Source organism: Podarcis melisellensis (genome assembly GCF_964234715.1).
Source record: "Podarcis melisellensis genome assembly, chromosome: 1".
Taxonomy (NCBI): domain Eukaryota; kingdom Metazoa; phylum Chordata; class Lepidosauria; order Squamata; family Lacertidae; genus Podarcis; species Podarcis melisellensis.
Genome location: NC_138528.1, coordinates 133,416,122 through 133,438,461, shown reverse-complemented (window position 1 = coordinate 133,438,461; position 22,340 = coordinate 133,416,122). Strand labels below are relative to the sequence as shown.

Below are 22,340 nucleotides of genomic sequence, written 5' to 3'. Positions count from 1 at the left end.
TCTCCAGATGGATCACGTTTAGTCTAAACTCTCGGCTATGACCTGTCCATCTTGGGTGGCCCTGCACGGCATGGCTCATAGCCTCTCTGAGTTCTTCAAGCCCCTTTGCCACGACAAGGCAGTGATCCATGAAGGGGCCTAGAATAGCTTACATTCTCAATAAAAAGAAGCTCCTGCTTGCAGGTTTACAATCTAAAAGACATAGCACAAATGAAGGCAGGGATGAGGAGGGCAAAGAAATCCAAGCAAACTCAGGTACGTGGAGTAATATAAAGATTCTTACTAACAACCAGCCGAACTGGAAACAGTTCAAGGAAAGGAGGAGGAGGAGCCAAATGGATCTGGTCTCTTAGTAAAGTTGATTTGCTGCCCCCAACTCTCCTGCCCCCGCCTGGGTAAATGGCTACTACCAAGGGACAGCTGAAGGAGTGACTATCAGGGATTGGCTTGCACATTCCCTGGTGGCCCACTGGAATGTGGAGTTAACCAGGGCTCTTGACTGTTTGGCTCCGAAGCACCCTCTCCGATTGCATGGTTTTCCATGGATCTGAGGGCAATGAAACAATCACTGAGACTCACTGCGAGAACCCAAGTTACAGGGAACCAGGCAGAGGGCCTTCTCAGTAGTGGCGCCCACCCTGTGGAACGCCCTCCCACCAGATGTCAAAGAGAAAAATAACTACCAAACTTTTAGAAGACATCTAAAGGCAGCCCTGTTTAGGGAATCTTTTAATGTTTAATAGGTTATTGTATTTTAGTGTTTTGTTGGAAGCTGCCCAGAGTGGCTGGGAAAACTCAGCCAGATGGGCGGGGTATAAATAATAAATTATTTATTTATTTATTTATTTATTATTATTATTATTTGAAGTGCAGAGCAGTTCCCTGCCTGTTAAATCTACTGGCCAAATAATATTGCCTTGGACCTGATCACTATAGAAACCTTTCTGGGGCCAGCCATAGAAAATACCGGAAGCTGCAGAAAGAAAACCATGCTCTAAATTATAATGGGTCTTGAGTTGTGGCTGTGTCATTGCCCCAGACCATCGTATCACAATGACCTGAGCAAGATGTCACAATAGAAAATTAGTATCTCCTCAGGCTGAAATACACCAAGCACCATATGCAATTAATTTTAATGGAGCCTGTCTGGGAAGAGGGCACAGGAATGATACCATGGAGAAGCAACACACAAACCTTAGTGAGCCTTTTGGACCACACACAAGCAATTAGGCATAGAACTGTACACACCAAAGAATGAGGATAAAAGAAACCATTGCCGTCCTTGCTGAGCACTAGGAAATAATCAGTGCCTGAGAAATAAATAGACCCATATTCATATATACTAATTAAATTAGTATACCACCTATCACAGTGCAGTTCACAACACAAAACACATGTATGTGTGCACAATTTTACTCCCATGGGAAGCAGCGGTGGACGTTGAGAAATGACTCCGGCTGCTTTGCCCCACAATGTTGCTGTGAACAGATCATGGAGCATCCCTGGGAGGAAAAACAGGGCTACCCCGTTGATCTACTTGGGACAGTGACGTGCCCCCCCCCCAATGCTCCTGGAAGGGTGTCCTTCCATAGAAACATTGTGGAGTGAAAAGATGGTGGACATCACTAGGAGGACGACAAATTCTTTCTGTGACAGCTAAACGGCCTTTTTTTGGGGGGGGGGGGAGAAGCCTCTTCTGCGTGCTACAAATCAAGTCCCCTAGTCCTGAAATTTGTGAGAATTTGGCCAGTTCACCCCTGAAAAGTGGGGAAAGTGGCCCCCTACATTCACAGTGAGAAAATGGAGCTTGCAGGGTAGAGAGGCACCTTCAGAACAGCACTAGTTTTAAAACAGGCAATTCTTTGCTATATTATGGGATGCTACCAAAACATACTGGAGCAGGAACCGGCAAGCCACTCCAGTATCCCTGCCAAGAAAAGTCCATAGATAAAGACAACAGGCGTGCCTGGTGTGCTCTGGTCCATGGGGTCACGAAGAGTCAGACACAACTACACGACTAAACAACAACAACCAAAGAATACAGAAACATGTTGCATCCTAAAGCCAACAAGTTTAAAATAAAAATAAAAAACCAGACAGCATTACTTATTTTCACATTCATAATTTACAAGCACTGATCTCCACTCACTTGAAAATACAGGACACTTCCTAAGTGAGTTATGTACATTCTTGCTTTTCCTCACCTTTGAACACCACAATGGAGATCTCCCATCAGGCGCTATCCAAATGTGCTTTAGTTCACACAAGCCTGCAGGCGCACCACTCTATGGGGCCAACGTGTCTCAGGTCCCCGAATAGAGCTTTGTCCGCCCTGTAATCAATTACTTATAACTCTACCAGACATCTCACTCTCTGATCCCCCCCACAAGCCATTAGATGTCATTTCCATGGTCTTTGGTGAAATGTCACCCGTGTGTTTGCCTCTCTGGGCTTTTTTGGGAGGAAGAGCACAATACAAAACAAATAAATAAAGAAACTTTAATAAAATGTCCCCTAAGCAGGGCTTTTTTCAGCCAGAACTCAAGTAGGCGCCATGCCATTATAAGAGAACAAGGGAGGCATTCTTGGTGAGTTCTGGCACATCTTTTTCTAGAAAAATAGCACTGCCTCTAATTCATGATGAGGGATAAATTCAATTCAGTTTGCATTTAAAGGTAAAAAGGTAAAGGTACCCCTGCCCGTACGGGCCAGTCTTGCCAGACTCTCGGGTTGTGCGCCCATCTCACTCTATAGGCCGGGAGCCAGCGCTGTCCGGAGACACTTCCGGGTCACGTGGCCAGCATGACAAAGCTGCATCTGGCGAGCCAGAGCTGCAAACGGAAACGCCGTTTACCTTCCCGCTAGTAAGCGGTCCCTATTTATCTACTTGCACCCGGGGGTGCTTTCGAACTGCTAGGTTGGCAGGCGCTGGGACTGAACGAGGGGAGCGCACCCCGCCGCAGGGATTCGAACTGCCGACCTTTCGATCGGCAAGCCCTAGGCGCTGAGGCTTTTACCCACAGCGCTACCTGCGTCCCGCATTTAAAGGTGAACCTATCTAATTTGCATTTTCTGAAGCAATACAAGAACTGAAACACAGCCATTCTTCAAAATGTGCAGTTCTCTGAATATTGCAGTGTAGTCCTTCAGCTGAGTAATCTGTGTTCTCTCTCTCTCTCCACACATACATACATACATTGCGCGCGCACACACACACTCGGGTAAAATGTTCATATGGATGCATAAATTACAAAAAATAACATACAAAAATGCATTACTAGAGAAACTGCTTCGCAAAAATGTGTATATTAGGGAAAAATGCATACAAAACTTTATATTTAGGAATCATCACTAAAATGTTGATGATTATCGTGTGAACTGAACATGAGAAAGTGAGGAAAACCAAAGAGAAATTGGAAGAGATAAAACTTTTCCCATTACTGCACTGCCATTCTAGGGAAAGCTTCACATACCAAATTTCTGTCTGTCAGTGCTCCCATTGAAGGAACAGGCTCCCTGGGAGAAAAATATAACACCTGTATGGAGGTATTTGTTGCAGACTGTGTACATTTTCTTGTACACATAAGATGCTTCTGTGTACATTTTCTTGTACACAGAAAGACCAGCAAGTTCACCTGCCTGTCGAATCAAACAGCTCTATTAAAAGGTCTTTCCCTTACCGGTCAAGTTCTTCAGTCCAAGTCGCCTGAGTCCAAAGCTACCATCCTTTTTGTAGTTAAGGAAGATGGCCAATGCAGAACGATCATAGAGTTTAGTTCCACGGATAATGCGCAGATTCTCCAAGGGAAGGTATTCAAATTGATTCAAAGCTACCAAAACATAGCCAGTGACTTCTCGGATAGACTGCAAGAAACAAAAACATAATTTTTTTGCTATTTAACATTTCTAGACAGCTTTTTTTTTTTAAAGAACTTAAATTCTCCAAGGAGGCTTACAAAGCATGCTAAAAACAACACCGCATTAGCATATCATTTAAAAACAGACTGAATTAATACAATTCCAGTCAATGGCGATCTATCCATAAAAACCTGTTGAAGCATTCCAACAGTCCCCTGTGTGAGGACTGCTGTGATGTAGCCCCTAAACACCGGCAAAGAAAGAATTAAATTGCCCCCATGAAATCATTCAATGACTTTGGTACCATCACAAAGTAGAGAAGGGTCAAAGTCATTTGCACACAAAAGGTCCCAGGTCCAGATCCTGGCATCTCCATGCATGGCTGAAACCCTGAAGAGACTACCAGTCAGTGGACCTACATTACTGAGTAAGATGGATGGTTGATCTGACTCAGTCGGCAGCAGCCTGCTGTGCCCTCCCCCTGCCAAGCTCAACACTTAGGAATAAGAGAGTAATTCGCTTATGCAAACATAAAAAGTATGCCCAAACCATTGATTCAGATATCTGAACACACCGCCAATCAGTATAGCTGAACAGCCAGAGTGTGCTCTCTTTCTTATTTGGGACTCAACCATACAGCAGCAAATAAAACGTTTTAAGTGCAATATACAATGTGGCGCAAGATGGCGATGGTGAGCCTTATGGAAAATTCAATGTACCACACTGACTACCCCTGGCCTCTCTGGTCACTTCATCAGCCACAACTTAGTCTCCAGATCCTAAATTGGATACATTATCATTCATTATTTGGCACAGAACTGAATTCCCAAGTCTTCTGACCCTTTGCCATAACCCAAACCTAATGGTCATGCTCATGCAAATATCACTCACACCACAATATTCATTTACAGAGCATCTGATGCAACTCAGCAGCTTAAAGATCTTTTCCTCTAATTTGCCTGGGAAAGAGCTACATTGTATTCAATTTTTTTTTTTTGTATTTTCTGCCCCACTCCACGCCCCCTGCTGTCTGAAAGCATCAGTATTCAGGGTCAACTGAGGTCAAAGATCCAGATTCTAAAGCAAATTTGCCCTATGTGGTTTTCTGACTCCGCTCATCCATGTGAATGTTAGACAAATCCCACTTCCCTAGCCCCCACCACAAACATCTCACCTACTGCTTGGAGAAGATATCCATGGGGGCAGTGTGCTCAGTTAGTGAGGAGCAAAGAGAGGAAGCAGCTGCCTTCATGCCCCACTTGGACCTCCTGGAAGTATCTGGCTGGAGCCCTTGAGAAACAGCATGCTGAACCAGATGGAACCTCAATCTCATCCAGAAGTACTCTCTAACATTCCTGTGTAACAGCCTTGTCTTCAGGGCTGGCCCAATATATTTTACTGCGTGCGATGAAGGGTAAGATGGCGCCTTGCCCCTACACTGCTTTCAGAAGCTGGTGAGACTGCTTGTTGAATTCTGGCAACAGCACATCACCTGGAGGGCAGCAAGGTAGCTTGTGGGATATAGAGCTGGCCACCTGGCATACTGTCCTCCAGCACCTTACTGCTGCAACTCACTGCCTGGCAACTCAGAGTATGAGTAGTGGTGGGGGAGGGGTGTCCATTGCTGTCCTAGCTTACCAATCTTGTGGGTCACTGCTGCTTTCCAGGAGGGTGAGGAGCTCAGTACAGGGATCTCAGCATGTGGTGACAGAGCCAATCCAATTCTACCTTCCACTGAGCTCCCCACATCTTGTCTCTTCCCCTCCAGGTAAGCAGCTGTGTTGGAAAGCCAGGAGAGCCACAGAGTGTCACTTGTGCTCCACCAGCTGCTACTGACTGCAAGATGCAGCAACAATGCCACCATGCATACATGAGCACAGGTGTGGCATCTGCCAGGATGTGTGGCCTGGTTGCCTCTCTCCCTGCTTGCCTGGGCAAGGGGCTCTCTCAACTATACTATGAGATGGGTTGGGAGAAGGGATTCAATGAGACAGACAGATTGCCCAAATCAGCAACAAGCAAGCACAGCTGCTTGGCCAAAGAGGACGAGAACACCTGGAAGGACTCATCATTGCTGCCCTCCTGCAACTGCTGCTTGAGGTTGCTATTTCACTCTGCCTAATGGTAGGGCTGGCACTGCTTGGCTTCATCCAGACCAGAAAACCAACAAAGCATGTGACTGCATCAGAACATTTACAATCTCCATTGCAACAGACCTCGTTTGTAAATGCAGACAGGAAAATTAAAGCTTTTTGCCACATCAATGCCTCGCTTGTCTTTGAGCCTGTGTTTTCATCTGGAAAAGGCTGAGGGGGAAAGGCAGGGATTTTCATCTTCCAGCATTACTACCCACAGAAGGAAAAGTCAAGTTGCAGTTCTTCCACACCCTGAAAAGGATGAGCTGACATCTGAACTCTGAGCTTGTGAAGTGCAATCCTTCCCAGTTCCAAAAGACTTAATTCAAACAAAAGGTTGGTGACTGATAACTTCTGCTCTTTAAGATAAAGCTCCATCCATTTACACTTCAGGGGGAAATGCGCCACAAGCAGGATACTCTGAATCTTTTGAGCTGCTGAAGCTGTTGGAAGCAGCTCCTGCCCCTCCTGTCAGAGCCAGCTTTGGCGTGTACTTGAATGAGGCAACAAAGGGAGATGCTGAACCATCTGTTATCTCAGTGGCTTCCAATGTTTCTCTCCTCGCCAAAGAGCCTCTATCTAGATCAGGCTGAGGAAGTGAGAAGAGGGGCGAAGAGGGAAGGGGGCGGCGGGTTCTGAATGGACACACCCTCACGTTGGACAACCCTGGCGTGGCTTCTTTTTAGAGCAGCTGTGTTTGCATCGACAAGAATAACAAACTAATCGTTCCACCTGTGGCGGATGCAATTCAGTGATACTTCTGAGAGGGGAGGGGAGATTACTGCACTTCACTTTGAAGTCAGTCATCAAATCTAGCAGGTTTGCCAGTTCTTCTAAAAGCAATTCATGTAAACCAAAGGTAGTGGGGGGGGGGGGGAGACTCACAGCATATTTGGAAGCCAGATGGCAGGCAGTTTCATATATGAAATTGTTAATTAATAATTCCACAGAACCTAGTAGCCCAAATCTGTACCCAACATCAAATGAGCAAAAGACTTCATGGTCTAAAAAATAAATAAATCTCTTGCAAGGCTGCAGACCCAGGAAGCTGGGTTGAAAAGTAAGAGTTTGTCTGTAAAGAGCAGGGGTACATCAGCCTTTTCCATTTTGCGTCATGAGTTAAGGTATAAGTCTGTTCCAGTCCATTTTCTGCAGATTTCTTTTTTAAAAAAACAACAAACTGCTCAGAAAGACTATGCACCTTTTGTGTGTCCTTTTCCTAAAATGCTCATTTTTAAAATGTATTTCCTGCCCAAAAAAACTTTGGGGAGTATGCTTTTCTATGTAATTTGCCTTCAGATCACAAGCTAACTTCAAACGATGCTTTCAGATCCTGGTTTGCAGGCCCAAACAAAGCATGGCTAGTAAGCTTGGTCAGGTTTGGATGAACAGGCAACCAGAACTTAGCTGAACTAACCATGGTTTAGTGAAGGTAGCCAACATGGTGCCCTCCACTTGTTGCTGGACTCCACATCCCGTTACCACTGACCCTTGGCCATGTTGTCTGGGGCTGGCAAGACAGAGACCAACAACACCTGGAGGTTAAGTGTCCTATCCAAACTGGGGCATTATCTTGTAGTCCCCACAGCAACCCTATAAGGGAGGCCTTTGCCTTACCCCATAGTATAGCCTCCCACCAGAACTCTTGGCAGAACAGAGAATTTGATTCCTGAACTATAGGGTGTCTAAGGTTCTATATAATGGAAGTTTCCATAGTTGCTTGCCGAAGGTAATTGGCAAATGACTATTTATAAACCTGCAACTAATATGTAATTAAAATATAGAAAGGAAAAGCCTGATTAATGAACAGTAGATTGTTACCCCGAGTCCTATTACAAAGGATTAATATAAACCCTGCTTTAAAAGTGGAAGGAATTGGGAGGCAGCTCTAACAAGCATTGCACACTATGCTTGTGACACAGCCAAATAACAAGGTTGTCCTTGACCCCAGGCAAAATGCAGCAAATTCTTAAGGCCATTGCTGAAGCTGGTGAGCATAAACATAATGTATATATAGATGCCCATGTAACAGCTCTCCAAATACATGAGAGAGAAAACAAGCGTGAACATCAAAGTAAGTTAGCAGATCAAAGAGGAATTTGTTAACATGCACTGAATTAAGTTTAGCTCTAACAGAAATGCCAGATCTATAGCAGACTGCTCTTGACTCTGCAAATTGAAAACCATGAAACTCCGGGGCCTGGTTCTCCCTGAGGTAGCAAACCTGTGTCTGGGCTTTTCAGCCCAGCAGGTGGGGGAGCACATGATGGGATGCTCTTCTGTGCAAAACCCTCACAACTAGCATGTCAAGGAGAAGCCAAAGGCAGAGACCTCTCTCCGACATGCTAATTTTTTAAAGGCAAACACACACCCTTCAGCGAGAACAAAGTTTGTTCTTAGCAGCAGCAACAACTGCTAACTAAATCTATAAATGGATATATATTTTTAAAAAGAAAATCTAAAGTATATTGGAGTAGAATAAAATCTTGCCCAGAATATATATATATATATATTAATCATCTGTGCCCCCCACTCCCGTGAAAGGTTCCACTCAAGTATGACAGAAACATTTCTTTTAGTGGTTGCTACAAACTTATATCCACTTAATTATACATTAAATACCCCCCCAACGTCTCTCATCAAGCCATTCCATCATGTGGAAAGATGAAGACCAGATTTTCTGAACTCACATGAACAAACTAGGCAAGGCTGCTATACTTAAACTGCAATCCTACCCACATTTACCAATGAGTTAGCCCCACAGATCTCAATGCAAAGCTTACTGCTTAGTAGATGTGTACTGGATTGCTGTAAGGCTTCAACTGTAAGGAACACTTATTTGTCTATTTGGAATAATTTGTAGTCTGCTCCCCCCCCCAAAGGAGATCAAGGAAAGCACTAAAAAGGCATTAAGGAGCAACAGCAAACAACAAAATTCAAAGCAGCGGAAAAAATCTAGCAGGACTCACAAACCTGATTAAAGAGAAAGGTTTTACCTTCCCTCCCAGTGAAGAAGCCGTACTCAAGACTTTACTCAAGAGAAAACCCCACTGAATTTGATGGGAGCTGCAGTAAAAGTACAGGGCCGATCCAATGGTGTTACCAGGGAGCTCAGCCTCACTGTATTTTTTAGTGTCTTCCTAAAGTCTTGAATCTAGTTATTTTCATTTTGCCTGGGGGAAAGTTGGGATAGTCAGGGCAAGAATGTTCTTTTTTTGCATTGCTGACCTTGCTCCCTAAAATTACTTTTTTCAGAAGAGATGCTTTTTCAAACAGAAACAGTCGCTGGAAATGACTTTTGGTTGCTTGATGTGGCAAAAAGGCTTGTTGCAGATGTGCAATTTGGTGGCAAATTGGCCAAGGGGGAAGCTGACTTGCGTGGGAGATAAGGCATTGGGTTGGATCCTTCAGTAAGTGGGCATTTCCCTAAAAGGGTTCAGGAAGAGATGTTTATGTCTTGGAGCCCACATGGGGGCTGATGGGCCATAGCACCCTTCCCAATGGCAGACCTGGTAGGGTTGCCACAATTTGACCCACGTCATGGGGTGAACCTCCATCCAGGGTCATCACAGCCCTCCAGTCAGGTGGGCTAGCTGATGCCATATTCATACGCAATGCCTTCACCAAAGCTTACTTACATCTGTAATCAATAAAAGCAGTGGCCTATTTAAACCCAAATACCGATGGTCTTCTGCCTTATTTTGCCTCTTGTCCATCTTTTCTGGGCTGTGCACCTCCTACTATTGGGTATGCAATTAGATCTGCTGTATCAACTCTCAGTCTGGAGACTTTAGAACTAGATCTGCTATTCTTCAGCTCTCCAAGTCTTGTGTATTTTGTGATGTGTCAGAAATGTCCTTGTCTACCGCAAGCTGAGCCATTCTCCTGTGAATTCCTTTGGTGCTTGTTGCATCAAAAGATGTGGAAACTGTAGCAGACAGATTGAAAATAGCATGAGTTGTCCTCTGCCTCTCTTTGCTAGGACAATAGTAACAGGAGATATACAGCCATTACAGTGAAGGAGAAAGAACTAAGGCATGTCAACAAAGTCTGACCATTTATGCTACATACACATACTATGGACTGCTGATTATGAATAGCCAACAAAGTGAGTTTGCACCAAGGTGACTGTCATTAAATAGTATGGTGGGTAATAACTAACAAGTTGGTGTATATGGCTAATAATGGTTTCATATGGAACAAAGGACAGAGCTAAATGTTTTGTACGTATGAATACATGCAGGTGTGTGTTGGTATTCACAAAGTTTCTGATCCTCCAGTACCTAGAGAGGACTATACATCAGCTCATGCCACACTACATACGTTACGGGCAAGAATCCATGATCAGCAACTAGTTTTTATAGGGAATCATATGAAGAAAAGAGTGTGGAATTGCAGGCGAGGGTCTCTTTTTCTCCCATGCTCTATCAAGTGGCTGGCTGCCAAGTCCACAACCTTCTTTAGCTTCTGGACCCAGTTACTTTGGAGGAGATACAGCTACCCAGAGGCCCAGTTTGGACCATGGACTACCCGTTCAAGAGCCCTACTTTATGGCATAAAAACACCCAAAGTTCGTATTGTTTGGCTATAGATATGAAGATTGGTGGCTTGCCATATTGATTCTTGAGGTCCTCTACAGCTTTTATTTTAATCCAAGCCGGATTCAGTCCTTGCCTTCCCTCCAAGTGAATTACCATCCATTCACCCACCTGCAGCGTGGCTTACCTTTCCTTTGTAGAAAGGTAAGCAGGAAAAAGATGGGCAGAGGAGGGGGTTACAGATTTGGGGCTTACAGGTGGGGGTAAAGGGGAAACATCGATCCATTTTGACTCAGGATAAGCGGAGCTATTTTCTGAAGTCCGCTCACCTGCAGTGGTGGGCAGGGTTGCAGCTAGGCTCTGGACACACAAGTGACCCAACAAATGGCGGCCGCTATTGGCCAATGCTGGCAGCCCTTGGACAGGCATTCCCCTGGCAGCGGAACCAAGCCAATGGGGATGCTTGGGCCCGCTCTCAGGGATTATTAAACTGTGGTCTGCCTGGCAGTCTTTCCTGTCTACTCTCTTGAATGGAGACAGAGAATTCACTCTGGTTATTATGCATATGGATATTATGTGTTCATATATTTGGATCTTCCTTAATGTGATTCATTTGAAATAGTGCTTATTGCATATTTATGTGTTTTTATTATGGTTTTTTTATTTTAAAAATATCTGTGGATACTAAGTCATATATAAATGGAAAGACTAAATAATAATAAATTAGTGATGATGATGATGGAACTTACAGTCACCAAGTTCAGAATAGACAAGAGAAATACTTCTTGAAACAATGCATACTATTTAATATATAGAATTCAGAGCCAAATGAAGAAACTATGGTCTTAGACAAGTTTTTAATTATCATTGTTTTTCCAAATTTCCCTTCCTCATGTCAACATGATCCCACAGTGGTTATGCAGCAAATTCATGGAACTCACATAAGCCTACCATTATTAGACAATATGTGTAATGAGAACTTCCATGCTCAGAGGAAAACATCCTCACCCTGATAACAGGGTTGATGACAAACACACCTCAGGGTCATGTATTGCCTTCATGCTCACCTGTGAGCTGCCTGGAGGTATCCAATTGTCCACTGTGGGAAAAAGAACGCTGTACATCATTGTCTATTCTTATATTATTCCAAGCACATTTGAGGGTGTCATGCCTCAGTATGAGTCTCATCTGAAATTCCTTATTGCATGGCTTGGGGTTTGAAAGTCTTTCCTAAGATTTGGCCACAATTACGGCCTGCTTGATGGTGAAGCAAAGCAATTCAGAGCTTGCCACTTTTATACTGCTATCTTCTCATTTGCTTCCTTGTTAAAGTTGGCCTTGAAATCTTACTGGCAGTGCAAGCCATGCAGAGCCATTCTGTTCTGTTGATGCACTGACACCAGACGTCTTCAAAGCTATATTTCTGCCTAACATTCACAGCCCTCTTTCATGATACCACTAGGTCAAAAATCAATAAGAAAACAAACTCTCTGTTCACCAATTCCCATAATAAGCATAGAATGGCCAGGCTTTTTTTCTTTTTCTTTTTAGAGCATTTGGAGTCTGAAACAAGTCAATGACTTAATGCATGTTTTTAAAGCATTCACATTTTTTTCTGGAAGTCAAATAGCAACGCAAGTACCGTATTTTTTGCACCATAACACTCACTTTTTTCCTCCTAAAAAGTAAGGGGAAATGTCTGTGCGTGTTATGGAGGGAATGCCTACGGGTGGCGTGCCTACGGATTTTCCTCCTCTAAAAATTACGTGCGTGTTATGTTCGAGTGCGTGTTATAGAGCGAAAAATACGGTAATTAATTTTTTTATGAAAGGCTCGTCCTGTTTAACAGCCATCGTGTTTGGTGTTTCATGTGGCAGGTTTTTTAGAAAGAAGATACAGTATTGCCTTTCAAAACAAGTCTGTTTTCTGGTTCTATAAACTGGCATCCAATTCATTTGGCATATATGTGCAGCAACCGTAAGAGGTCATTTTTACTGCCTTTCCTAGGTGCTTAACATAAATCACTCTGGAGAGATTGTTACTACTCTCATCATCAGTATCAGCCTCATTTGGGTGTTACAAGAGGGCCATGTGCACTTGGCCTGAGCCCACCACTGAAACTCTTGTCAGCCTCTCTCTCTCTCTCTCTCTCTCTCTCTCTCTCTCTCTCTCTCTCTCTCTCTCCCTCTCTCTCTCTCTCTCACACACACACACACACACACACGGCCCATGTAATGGTGGATTGTCATAAAGAGGAAGCTAGCTGAGCGCACACAACTTATCCCTGGGATTTGAAACCCTGCACCATCCTATCATTTAACTTTGTTGAAAAAAGTAAACATTTCAACAGATCAAAAAATTCATCATGCACCAGCAGGGCCAATCCAACAAGAGAAGGCATCCCCAACGTTCGGCTCTCCAGATATTTTGGACTACAGTTCCCATCATCCCTGACCATTAGTCCTGTTGGTTAGGGATCATGGGAGTTGTAGGCCAAAACATCTAGAGGGCCACAGGTTGGGGATACCTGAACAAGAGCATCAATGCAATGCACAAGAACTATGCAGTGCTCAAGGCTTGCAAAGGTGGAAGATGTGTGTTATGTGCCATGTAACAGAATAAATTAGATGGGTTGAAACATGAGAGCAACTGTGATAGTAACTTGGTAAGTCATCACCTTGTTAAGGTTTAAATTTAATTAAATGCCTAACAAAAACCATGTTGTGTACAAAAATATACTGGGTACATCACTTGTCCATATGATATACAAGTTACTCATGCAAATGTGCAGGCTTTTTGAAAATATAAAGTGTGATTTCAGTCTCAGGAGCAAGAGGAAGTCTCTTATTAATGGGACAATCACATGGTTGAGCAACGATCCAATATCCAAGCATGATTTGTCGGAGCCCCATCTTGGCACTATTATCCATGGTGCCTCTCACGGAGAATCCAGCACAAACCACCGTTGTCATAATGTATGTTGAGTAGTCAAGTGCATGTCTGTATGCATTTGGTTTCCTTAAGAAAAACTGCAGCTGCTAATGAAAAGATCTCAACTCCCCAGTGCTCCCTTGTCAAGGAGGAGAAATGAAGTTCAGAAGAGCATGACAGCAGCTGCCACCCAGGCTGCAACGCAGATGGGAAGGTACAGTCAAGGAAATCAGAGTCAGAGGTGGCTGCTTTCCTGACTTGTCTTGTTAGATTTGTTGCTTTTTTGAAGGGAACACGTGCACAAAATAAAGCAACGGAAGAGAACACCAACAGAAAGTTTTTAATATATATCAAACCCGATGAATGTAAAATGGAGCAAGCTTGATACATTCATATACATACACAGCATTTTGCATGCAACAAATGCACTCCTGGAAGGTGCTATATTATGTGAGGCGTTGAGACCAGGTTTGCTTTTTTAAAACAATGCTTCCTTTCACAGATAAAAGCAAAAGAGGCAGGTCTGATGTATGTTCCCTCCCAGCGGCGTGTCAAGGGCAAGGCCTTACAAATATATGTAGATCAGATCTCCACAGCAGAACCGCTCGTGTCCCCCGGCACTTGACATAACATGTGCAGTGGGTCTGCTACTGCCTGCTCCCTGCTCGCTTTCTTTGGCGAACTGACAGCACAGCTGGACATTTCGCTACGCTGCCATCCGTGCCTAAGATATGGTATCCACTCAAGTGGCCTCTCTAACGAGGGGAAGAAAATGCTGCTTTTTCAGATGCATTAATTTCCATTGTTATTTCCACTCTTTTCACACATCGCATCACATCCTCCAACGCCCCAATACCAGGGGTTACTACCCAGAGCCTGCCATTACACACTACTAAGATCTCTGTCCGTCTACTGTGTTCATTCACTGCCCAGTAGCCTTTCCTTTGCTAATCTAAAAGACAAAGGATGTTGGGGGGGGGGTGCTACATTGCATACTAGAAAAATGAAAGTGGGTCAAGTTGCAACGTTTAGGAGCACAGCTACTCTGTTCCGTTCCCTTTTCTCCCTCCCGGTTTTCTGTCACTCATCGTTCTGTCCTTCTATAGATTTTGGGTTTTCCCTGAGCCTGCTAATACGTGAGCCTCTTATTATGTGTGGAAGGTGCGGTTTTGGCTACAGATGGATGTGTACTCTGATAATCGAGTTAACTATTCGTATTAGGACTCCAAAATGTTATCTCAGCATCTGAGTTTTTTTTATGCTAATGCTGTAAGTTGCTGTAATCTTTTGTTACAGAGTGGCATACAAATAATAATGTATATAAACAAATGTCATATGCCCTCAATCAGCCAAAGCAGAGAGGTTCAATCATCACTGGTTTCCTTATCCCCTTCTAAACAACTGTCTCAATCATTATAAAGATTGTCAAAAACAGTTAAAAACACAAAATAGCAAGGCATTTAAAGCAAAACAAATAACCAGCAGTCACAACGTTAGAAGAACTAAATGCCCAGCTGTCTTATTTTAAAGAGAGAGAGAGAGACTGTGCCTCTTGCTGCATGGGGGGAAAGGATAGTTGTGAAGATGAGCTCGTTTACTTATGGGATCGCCTAAGCCCCGGTGCCCAGCTGAATGCTTGATGGGTGGAACGGGCACTGCTAAGGTACCACATTACACTTGTTCCACAGGAGTCTTTTAGTGTGGCAGCAGCTGCACTTCGGATCCCCCTCCCTATTGACACCAGGCAGCCGCCTTCCCTGTCCTCTTTTTAGAATCTGCTTAAAACATTTCTGTTTAAGCTAGCCTATGCAGACATGTAGATGCTGATGGGTTTTTTAAATTTCTTTTACTGTTATTTTAATTTATATCTTTAAAATGTTTTAAACTGCTTTTAATGTTTATTGTAAACCACTTAAGAGGTTTTACTACAATCAACTGGTATATACATATATTGTTAAACAAACAAAATATGAAGTTTAATAGATGCTGCTATCAAGAAGCCAGTGAGAAAATTCGGGGGGGGGGGCGGAACCTGACAGTGAGGAATAGATGAGGAAGGTGTTTTACCTTATGATCTCTAATTGCTCTTTGTGTTCAAGACTGAGTGAAATGGTAACAACTAATAGAGGGAATTTTACCTTCAGATCAATGGACAATTAGGGAAGCAGAAGTTTCTCCTGAACTCCACAGGGATTTTTTTTTTTAACCAAAAGCCAGTTAAGGAAGAATAGCCTCGTGCTTAAGACACCAAATGAGAACGGGGGATCAATTTCCAGCTCTGCTAGAATAAGCGTATCACGAGACCCCGAATGTGTTTCACAGCCTCAGTTGATCCTCAGCGGCAGAGTAACTACAGCCTGAGACTGGAACTACATCTTACATTAAACACAGAGCTATTGCACATTTAATCCCCTCCCTCCTTCAGTAACGTGTTACTCTTGTAAAAACATATATAGAACCCCATCACCTTTTCAGGTTCTGAGTGGAGGAGGCAATTTTGAGTAGGAAAAAGAGCTTAAGGAGGAGGAAAGTATTATCCACTGTTTGTCCTGCCAGTCTTCCGCTCAAGATTACAACCTCCCAATGCTGTTTTCAATTTAAAATTGGGGGTGCAGCAGTGGGGAGAGATGTGCATTTACATGTAAAATGCAGTTTGTTCTAATTGGGGGAGGCAGCGGGAGTGTCTAAGGCTGCAGTGCTAAAAAATAGTTACTAAGGGTGTAAGCCCTATTGAACAATACAGGAGTTATGTCTAAGATTGCATAAGACTGAGGGTCATGTCTCATTTTTCTAGATGGATGAGCAAATTGTGCTGTATCATATAATATAGATATTGTGCAATCAAACTTGTATGCGTTGAGCATATGTACCTGCATTTGAAAGTAAAACATTTCACATGGGTTAACAGAGCATTTGTGACACTGAAGAAGCAGTGCCCTATGTGATCTAAATTCAAGCGAAAGATTCAAACGCTTGTCAAAACTTGTGCTCTTTTTCCCACTCAGTTGGAATATTCCCTTGTAACCTCAGTGTTCATAAAATTGTGATCTTAGAGCCTCTCTGAGCATCAGTAGTTTCCTGGATATACAGTACAAGCTTCAGTGGAGAGTGAGCACAGTGACAGATTTTCAGGGCACAGATCAGGAAAAATAGGAGAAGAAAGAGTTCTACTGGTTCCTGTTTTCTTTCTTTCTGGTGCCTAATCAGAAAGCAAGTGGTGCATTATCAGAAGAGTCATCTCATCATCCCAGAAAAGAAGAAAGAAAAAGAAAACAATAATAGTTTAAAAATACAAAGATTGTAATTTTAGGTCAGGTGTACCAAGGAAAAATGTGTGGTGCAACTAAAAATAACGGCAGAATTTTAACAAACTTTATATAAAAAGACTGGTTCGCCTAGGGATGAATGGATTCCCCCGTTCTATTGCTTCATTTTTCTGAAGTTTGCTCTGTGCTCAGTTTCACGTCTCCTTAATTCTGGTTTAACAAGAAGGATTTCTAAAATTCATTTCCAAACTGTAGCATGCAATTTGCTGCAGCTGTCAGTTCTTCCTATTCATTAGCATCCTTTCCCTACCCCACCCCAAACATTGCCAAAAATATGAAGGCTATGTTGATTTGATGGGGTGGGAGATTATTGGTTTGTGGGGATTTTTTGTTGTTTTTGTTTTTATTATTTTGTGTTTTTATCATGTATTTTCATGTTTTGAGCTGCCCTGAGATCCATGGATAAAGGGTAGTAAATAATATGTATGACTGCATCACAGCTCTTCTTGTGCAATGTTTTCCTGAAGCACATGTACACTCCTGCGCTTTGGTAAGGCACCACACAAAAGGAAGTCCAATACATACAACTGCCCTTACAGTCATCTCAAGATTGCCTTTTCTTGTGCACATTCCGTAATGCACAGCAAGGGAAAAAACAAACAAAGGAACTGAAGGGACTGAAATTTCCAGCAAACCATGCATCTACACTATTCTGTGCACAATTCAGTATGGAAACACAAAAGAATCGTGGATTTTCATTATCACTTCAGGAAAAGCACAAGGTAATTTGTAATTCTAGAATCCATAGAGAAATTTGGTTGAGAAAGACTTCAGAAGCTTCCCTAACATTACCAAGGACTTCATCTTTCCTCTAATTTTAAGTCTATTCCAAGCCTTTTGTCACCAGAAGCCTCAGTCACGTTGCCTGGGAAATGTGTGCAAAGCAGAAGCTCAGGCACGCAAGGCAAAAAACTTAACAGCTGGTATCTGCAGATCTCTGCATACATTGATCCAAAAGAGGTACTACTATCTCTGGCTAGGCATAGCAGTGTGAAAACCCTGGAACATCCAGGTGCCTTTCTCTAATCTAGCTAAGTGATCACAGACACGTCTTGATTTGGATCCAGTTAGAACTCGGTAGGAGGAAGCTGTATTCCAGAAGCAATGCCACCATACCAGCACTTATGACCTAAGGTTGTGTGAAATAGCAACAGCATATATTTTGCACAACACACTTACTGCACATTGCATGCCTTTACACTCATTACTTTGAGAGGTGGAACGAGAGAGGGGAGACTTCCCACACTCTTAAATTTAGGCCTAGTTTTTTCCTTTGTGGATAGCTAAATCTGATCACAACTCACTGGACATCTGAGGGCCAATTTGTTCTCTCCTGGGTTCAGATCCACCATCTATAAAAGGGGAGCTATAGTTACTCACTTCAGGGAGTGGTTTGTTAGCAGAAAAAAATATATAATAATTTTAAACCAAAGTGTTGAAAAGAAGGTTATAGAAATTCTAAATGTCTAAAATTATAAATATATAAAATATATATTGTCTAATGCATTTGTTAAGTTGTGGGTGAACATATCAGATGACACAGCAATTCTTCAAACAGCTCTTGTTTATTCACAGGCCAGAACTGAACTGAACTGAAGGGTTCAGCCAGCCTGCTTATATAGAGATCCACTACCACACAACTGTAACAACTTTCCGTAACTATCCAATCACTGAACGTCACTTTCAATCTCTTGTTTGCATAAGTGGACCTAAGTGAAAACTATCTACAGTATCCCCCTGCTGGCCCAGGGTGACAACTTCAGTATATAACAGCATTGATATGCATGGTGGGTCATGACGGACCCCACAGGGGTCAACGACCATGTCCTGATCTGAAAAGGGTCCTACCAGTGTTTTGCTGATCAATATATCACAACAGCTGATCACTGAACAGATGATATATCACAAAGATAGATTTGGCAGTGTGTAAGACCATGGGAGACGTCTTGGCAGGTGCGCAGACATCTGAAAAGCTTCACTTCAGCCTTGGCATTTGGTTCCCCAGCTTGCTCTATGCAAGTTCGCCTTTCATATTTTAACTGGAAGGATGGCGTTCTTATGTTAAACTCAGACTTTCATCTGCAGCTCTGGGTATTTGCACTGCATCCCTCCTCTTAATGGTGTTTTCATGGATGGATGGCTGACCTTTCCATAGAGCAGCTTTGCTTCCCACATTGCCAGTGTCTGTTACAATATTTTCTTATCCTCATTTGGCCCACAGGCCATGAATATTTAATACTAAATTAAACCGCTGCAGACTATGGAGCAATTTGTGCTCCTGAATGCACAGTCACAACCCCCACTGGCTCTAATGAGAGTCGCATGTGCATGATTAAGGTTCTCATCATTGAGAGAAGCCTTGGGGTCAGATCTGCTGCACATAGCAGGCAGGGAATTCCTCTCTCCCATCCCATGAGCTTGGGTGGTTGGATAAGGTCACCGTGGTAAGCACAACATTCGTAATAATAATAATGACAGGAGCTGCTAAAAATGCTTGAGATGGCTCCATTATCCTTTCTTTCCTTCTCTCTCCTCTCCTGTTACAGCATCATTCAGTATCACTTAGAATCAGAGATACTAAACATGAAATTAAATTTAAGAGCTAAATTTATATTAAATCCTGAAATTATCAAAGGCAGAATTCAGCCAAAGTTAAGCACTTTCAGATGCATATTCAGTTCCAGTAGGAAAGTTAAATATACCACCTGAATTTATGCATGCTTACTTTTATGTCAGTAACAGTACAATCCTGTGTGTGTTTAATCAGAAGTAAGCCCAACTGAGGTCAATGGGACAATTTCCAGGTTTGTATGTATAGGATTATGCCCTAAGTGTGTATAGGAAGGTATACCTAGAAATTAGGTCATGCCCCAAATTTTGAAATTTTAGAAAAACTAGTCTGCCAGCCCTGCTTAAACCTTGCCACTCAATAATTAAGACCTGCCATATTAATGTGTTTCCATTTATTATTTTTGTTTTATTGCATGTGCAGGAATGCAACATTGAAAATTACATGTTATCATTCCAGAATGATTTGTGCTTTCTTTCTAAATTTGTAGATTAGCAACTCAAAACCTCACCAAAGACGGCCACTGATGTCACACACTCTAGTCTTGATTTACAGACCTTGTTCTTGTGACATCAGTGGCCGTCTTTGGTGAGGGTTTGGATGAGGCCTATAAAAAGACACTGGTTTGAATGATAATGCCACCTGTGCCAGTGCATGTCCCTGAAACCAGCAGGCTTACATCATGGTTCACCTATTTAATCTTTTCAGTAGGATGAACAATTTGGTTGAGTGAAAGTCGAACTGATACATCTGGATGAAATGATTTCAGATTAATTGCACTCTTAATTATTCCTATTCCTATTCCTATTCATACCCCTACTCCTCCTACAGGGCAATGCTCTAGAAAATTGTACAATGAAGCCCGAACCATTTATGTCTGGAGTGGCCCAAAGGCATTATATTTGGGGTGTGGGACGCCCAGACAGGAGGTAGTCCCAAAACATGGACCTGAAGTTCATCTGTCTGATCAAATTCTGTAGAATAATATGACTTTATTACCGGTCCCTCCATACAGTTGATTTCCCCAGAGATGAAGTACTGGGTGCAGCAAGAGGTGTGACTCTTACCTCTGTTTAACAGGCTAGGTTCCAGCCAGGCAAAACCCACCCACCCCAATCTCTCCAGGCAGGCAAGCACAGCTATCACAGTTCAAAGACACATTCCAGTGGAGCAAAAAAAAGAGGGAGGGCGTGAAGCAGCTCCCTGAGCATCCAGGACAGTCAGAGTCGGGAAAAACAACAGACAGTTCTTTCTACGAGGCTATAAAAGCCAAAAGCTATTCAAACCTGCCGCTGGCACTAATCAGAACACCCACATATCCTGATAAATATGTTTTTAAAATTATCTGTGCATTGAATTTATCGAATCAAGTTAAGCATATTGCATTCTCCACTGAGGAAGTTGTAGTTCATACTGAGCCTAAGAAGGTCTTGTATGCGGGTGTTTGGGTGGAAAGTTCAGACAAGGCAGAATAATATCCCAGAAACTTTTGGGTTTGTCCTGGATGCCTAATATCCAACATCATTTTTATATGATTGAGACATTTGGGGGAGTGGTTGGGGGTCTCTTTCCTGATGCAATCATGTTTGTCTCTCTTGAGACAAGTCCCTGTTTCTCAGAGAAACAGATGCTATGCAATCTCTGAACATGGTTTCCCCCTAGCAAACAGATGCTGTTTCAGTAAGATCAGGTTCACAGCTGCCTACTGCTCAGGACCGACAGAGAAGTGTCCATGTAGAATTTCCAACTTTCCGCTGTACAAACCTCTCTCCAAATGAAAAGAGCAGTTGCACTAACTTCGCTTTAGGAGTCTCCACTGTGCCTTCCCTTCCAATTCCGAATGTCATGTTTAAGATTCACACAGGACACCATGATCACTGAGATAATGAAGGCTATTAGCGCTCATCTTTTTTATCCTGATTCACTTTCACTCATATGAAATAGATAGGCAAACTATGCTTCTTTCTTTCAGCTGAGGCAAAAGTTAACTCATGGGAAGTCTGCAAATTAACATAATATGTCCTTTGCCTTTGCTGTTCTGGATGAGACTAATGCTGAATCAATTAAAATAGATAAATCTGTAATAAAGTATAACGCTAAACCTGAATTTCATCGCCGACTCCCTGGGGAGTAGAGGGAAGATACCTGAGGCCAAATTTACCTAATTGTTCCACAATAAATCCTTGTGTTTAATCACAGGCTGCTTCAAAGGAACTCCCGATAGTTTTAATTAATTAGCTGCTTGCCACGTTCTTTCATGGAATTGAAAATGCTTCGCATTTCTTATCTTAGCTGGCAAGCCATCAATTTTTACACTGCAGGATATCTTGAGGAAAGAGCCTTATTTCTCACTTCAGGTGCTTTCATTCTAGGAAAATGAATCCGGAATTAATTACATCTATACAGACAACATATAGGATGTGCTTTGACATTAATAATTTTGTGGTACAACAGTAGGAAAATCCATTGCTTGTATTTATTTTAATGAATGGAAATGCTTGCAAAGCTGACAAGACGAGCTGGGATTGCCAGTGCATAACTACTGTGGATGCGCATTGCTTCTGACCATAGCTCACTGGCAGAGTGTACGGTTTGCATGCAGATGGCTGTCAGGTTGAGTCCCTGGTGTCTCCAGTTAAGAGAATCAGGCAGCAGTGATGGGGAAATGCAGGAAAAGCTTCGGCTAGCCAGATTAGATAATGCTGGGCTAGTAGTCTGACTCAGCATAAACCAACTGCTTTATAAAGACAATGTCTGGACTTTAGAGTTGCCAGAGAATGTGGAGGTTCCTGCTTGAGCAAAACATCAGGGGAATATGCTTGTGTGCATGGTAAGGTAAAGGTAAAGGACCCCAGATGGTCAAAGGTGATAATGGGGTGTGGCGCTCATTTCGCTTACAGGTCGAGGGAGCCAGCGTTTGTTCACAGACATGTGGCCAGCATGACTAAACCGCTACTGGCGCACAGAGTGCCAGAGTGCATGG

The 22,340-nt window shown here is 42.8% G+C and overlaps 1 protein-coding gene across 3 annotated transcripts in view; it reads right to left on the bottom strand.

Annotated features, from left to right (window-relative positions):
- ERBB4 (erb-b2 receptor tyrosine kinase 4) overlaps nucleotides 1–22,340 on the bottom strand; it is a 779,780-nt gene that overhangs the window by 342,516 nt on the left and 414,924 nt on the right. For all 3 annotated transcript variants that reach the window (XM_081904442.1, XM_081904441.1, XM_081904443.1), the window contains exon 3: nucleotides 3,681–3,864. In XM_081904442.1, coding sequence (XP_081760568.1) covers nucleotides 3,681–3,864 — 184 coding nt within the window. The remainder of the gene's footprint in view (nucleotides 1–3,680; nucleotides 3,865–22,340) is intronic.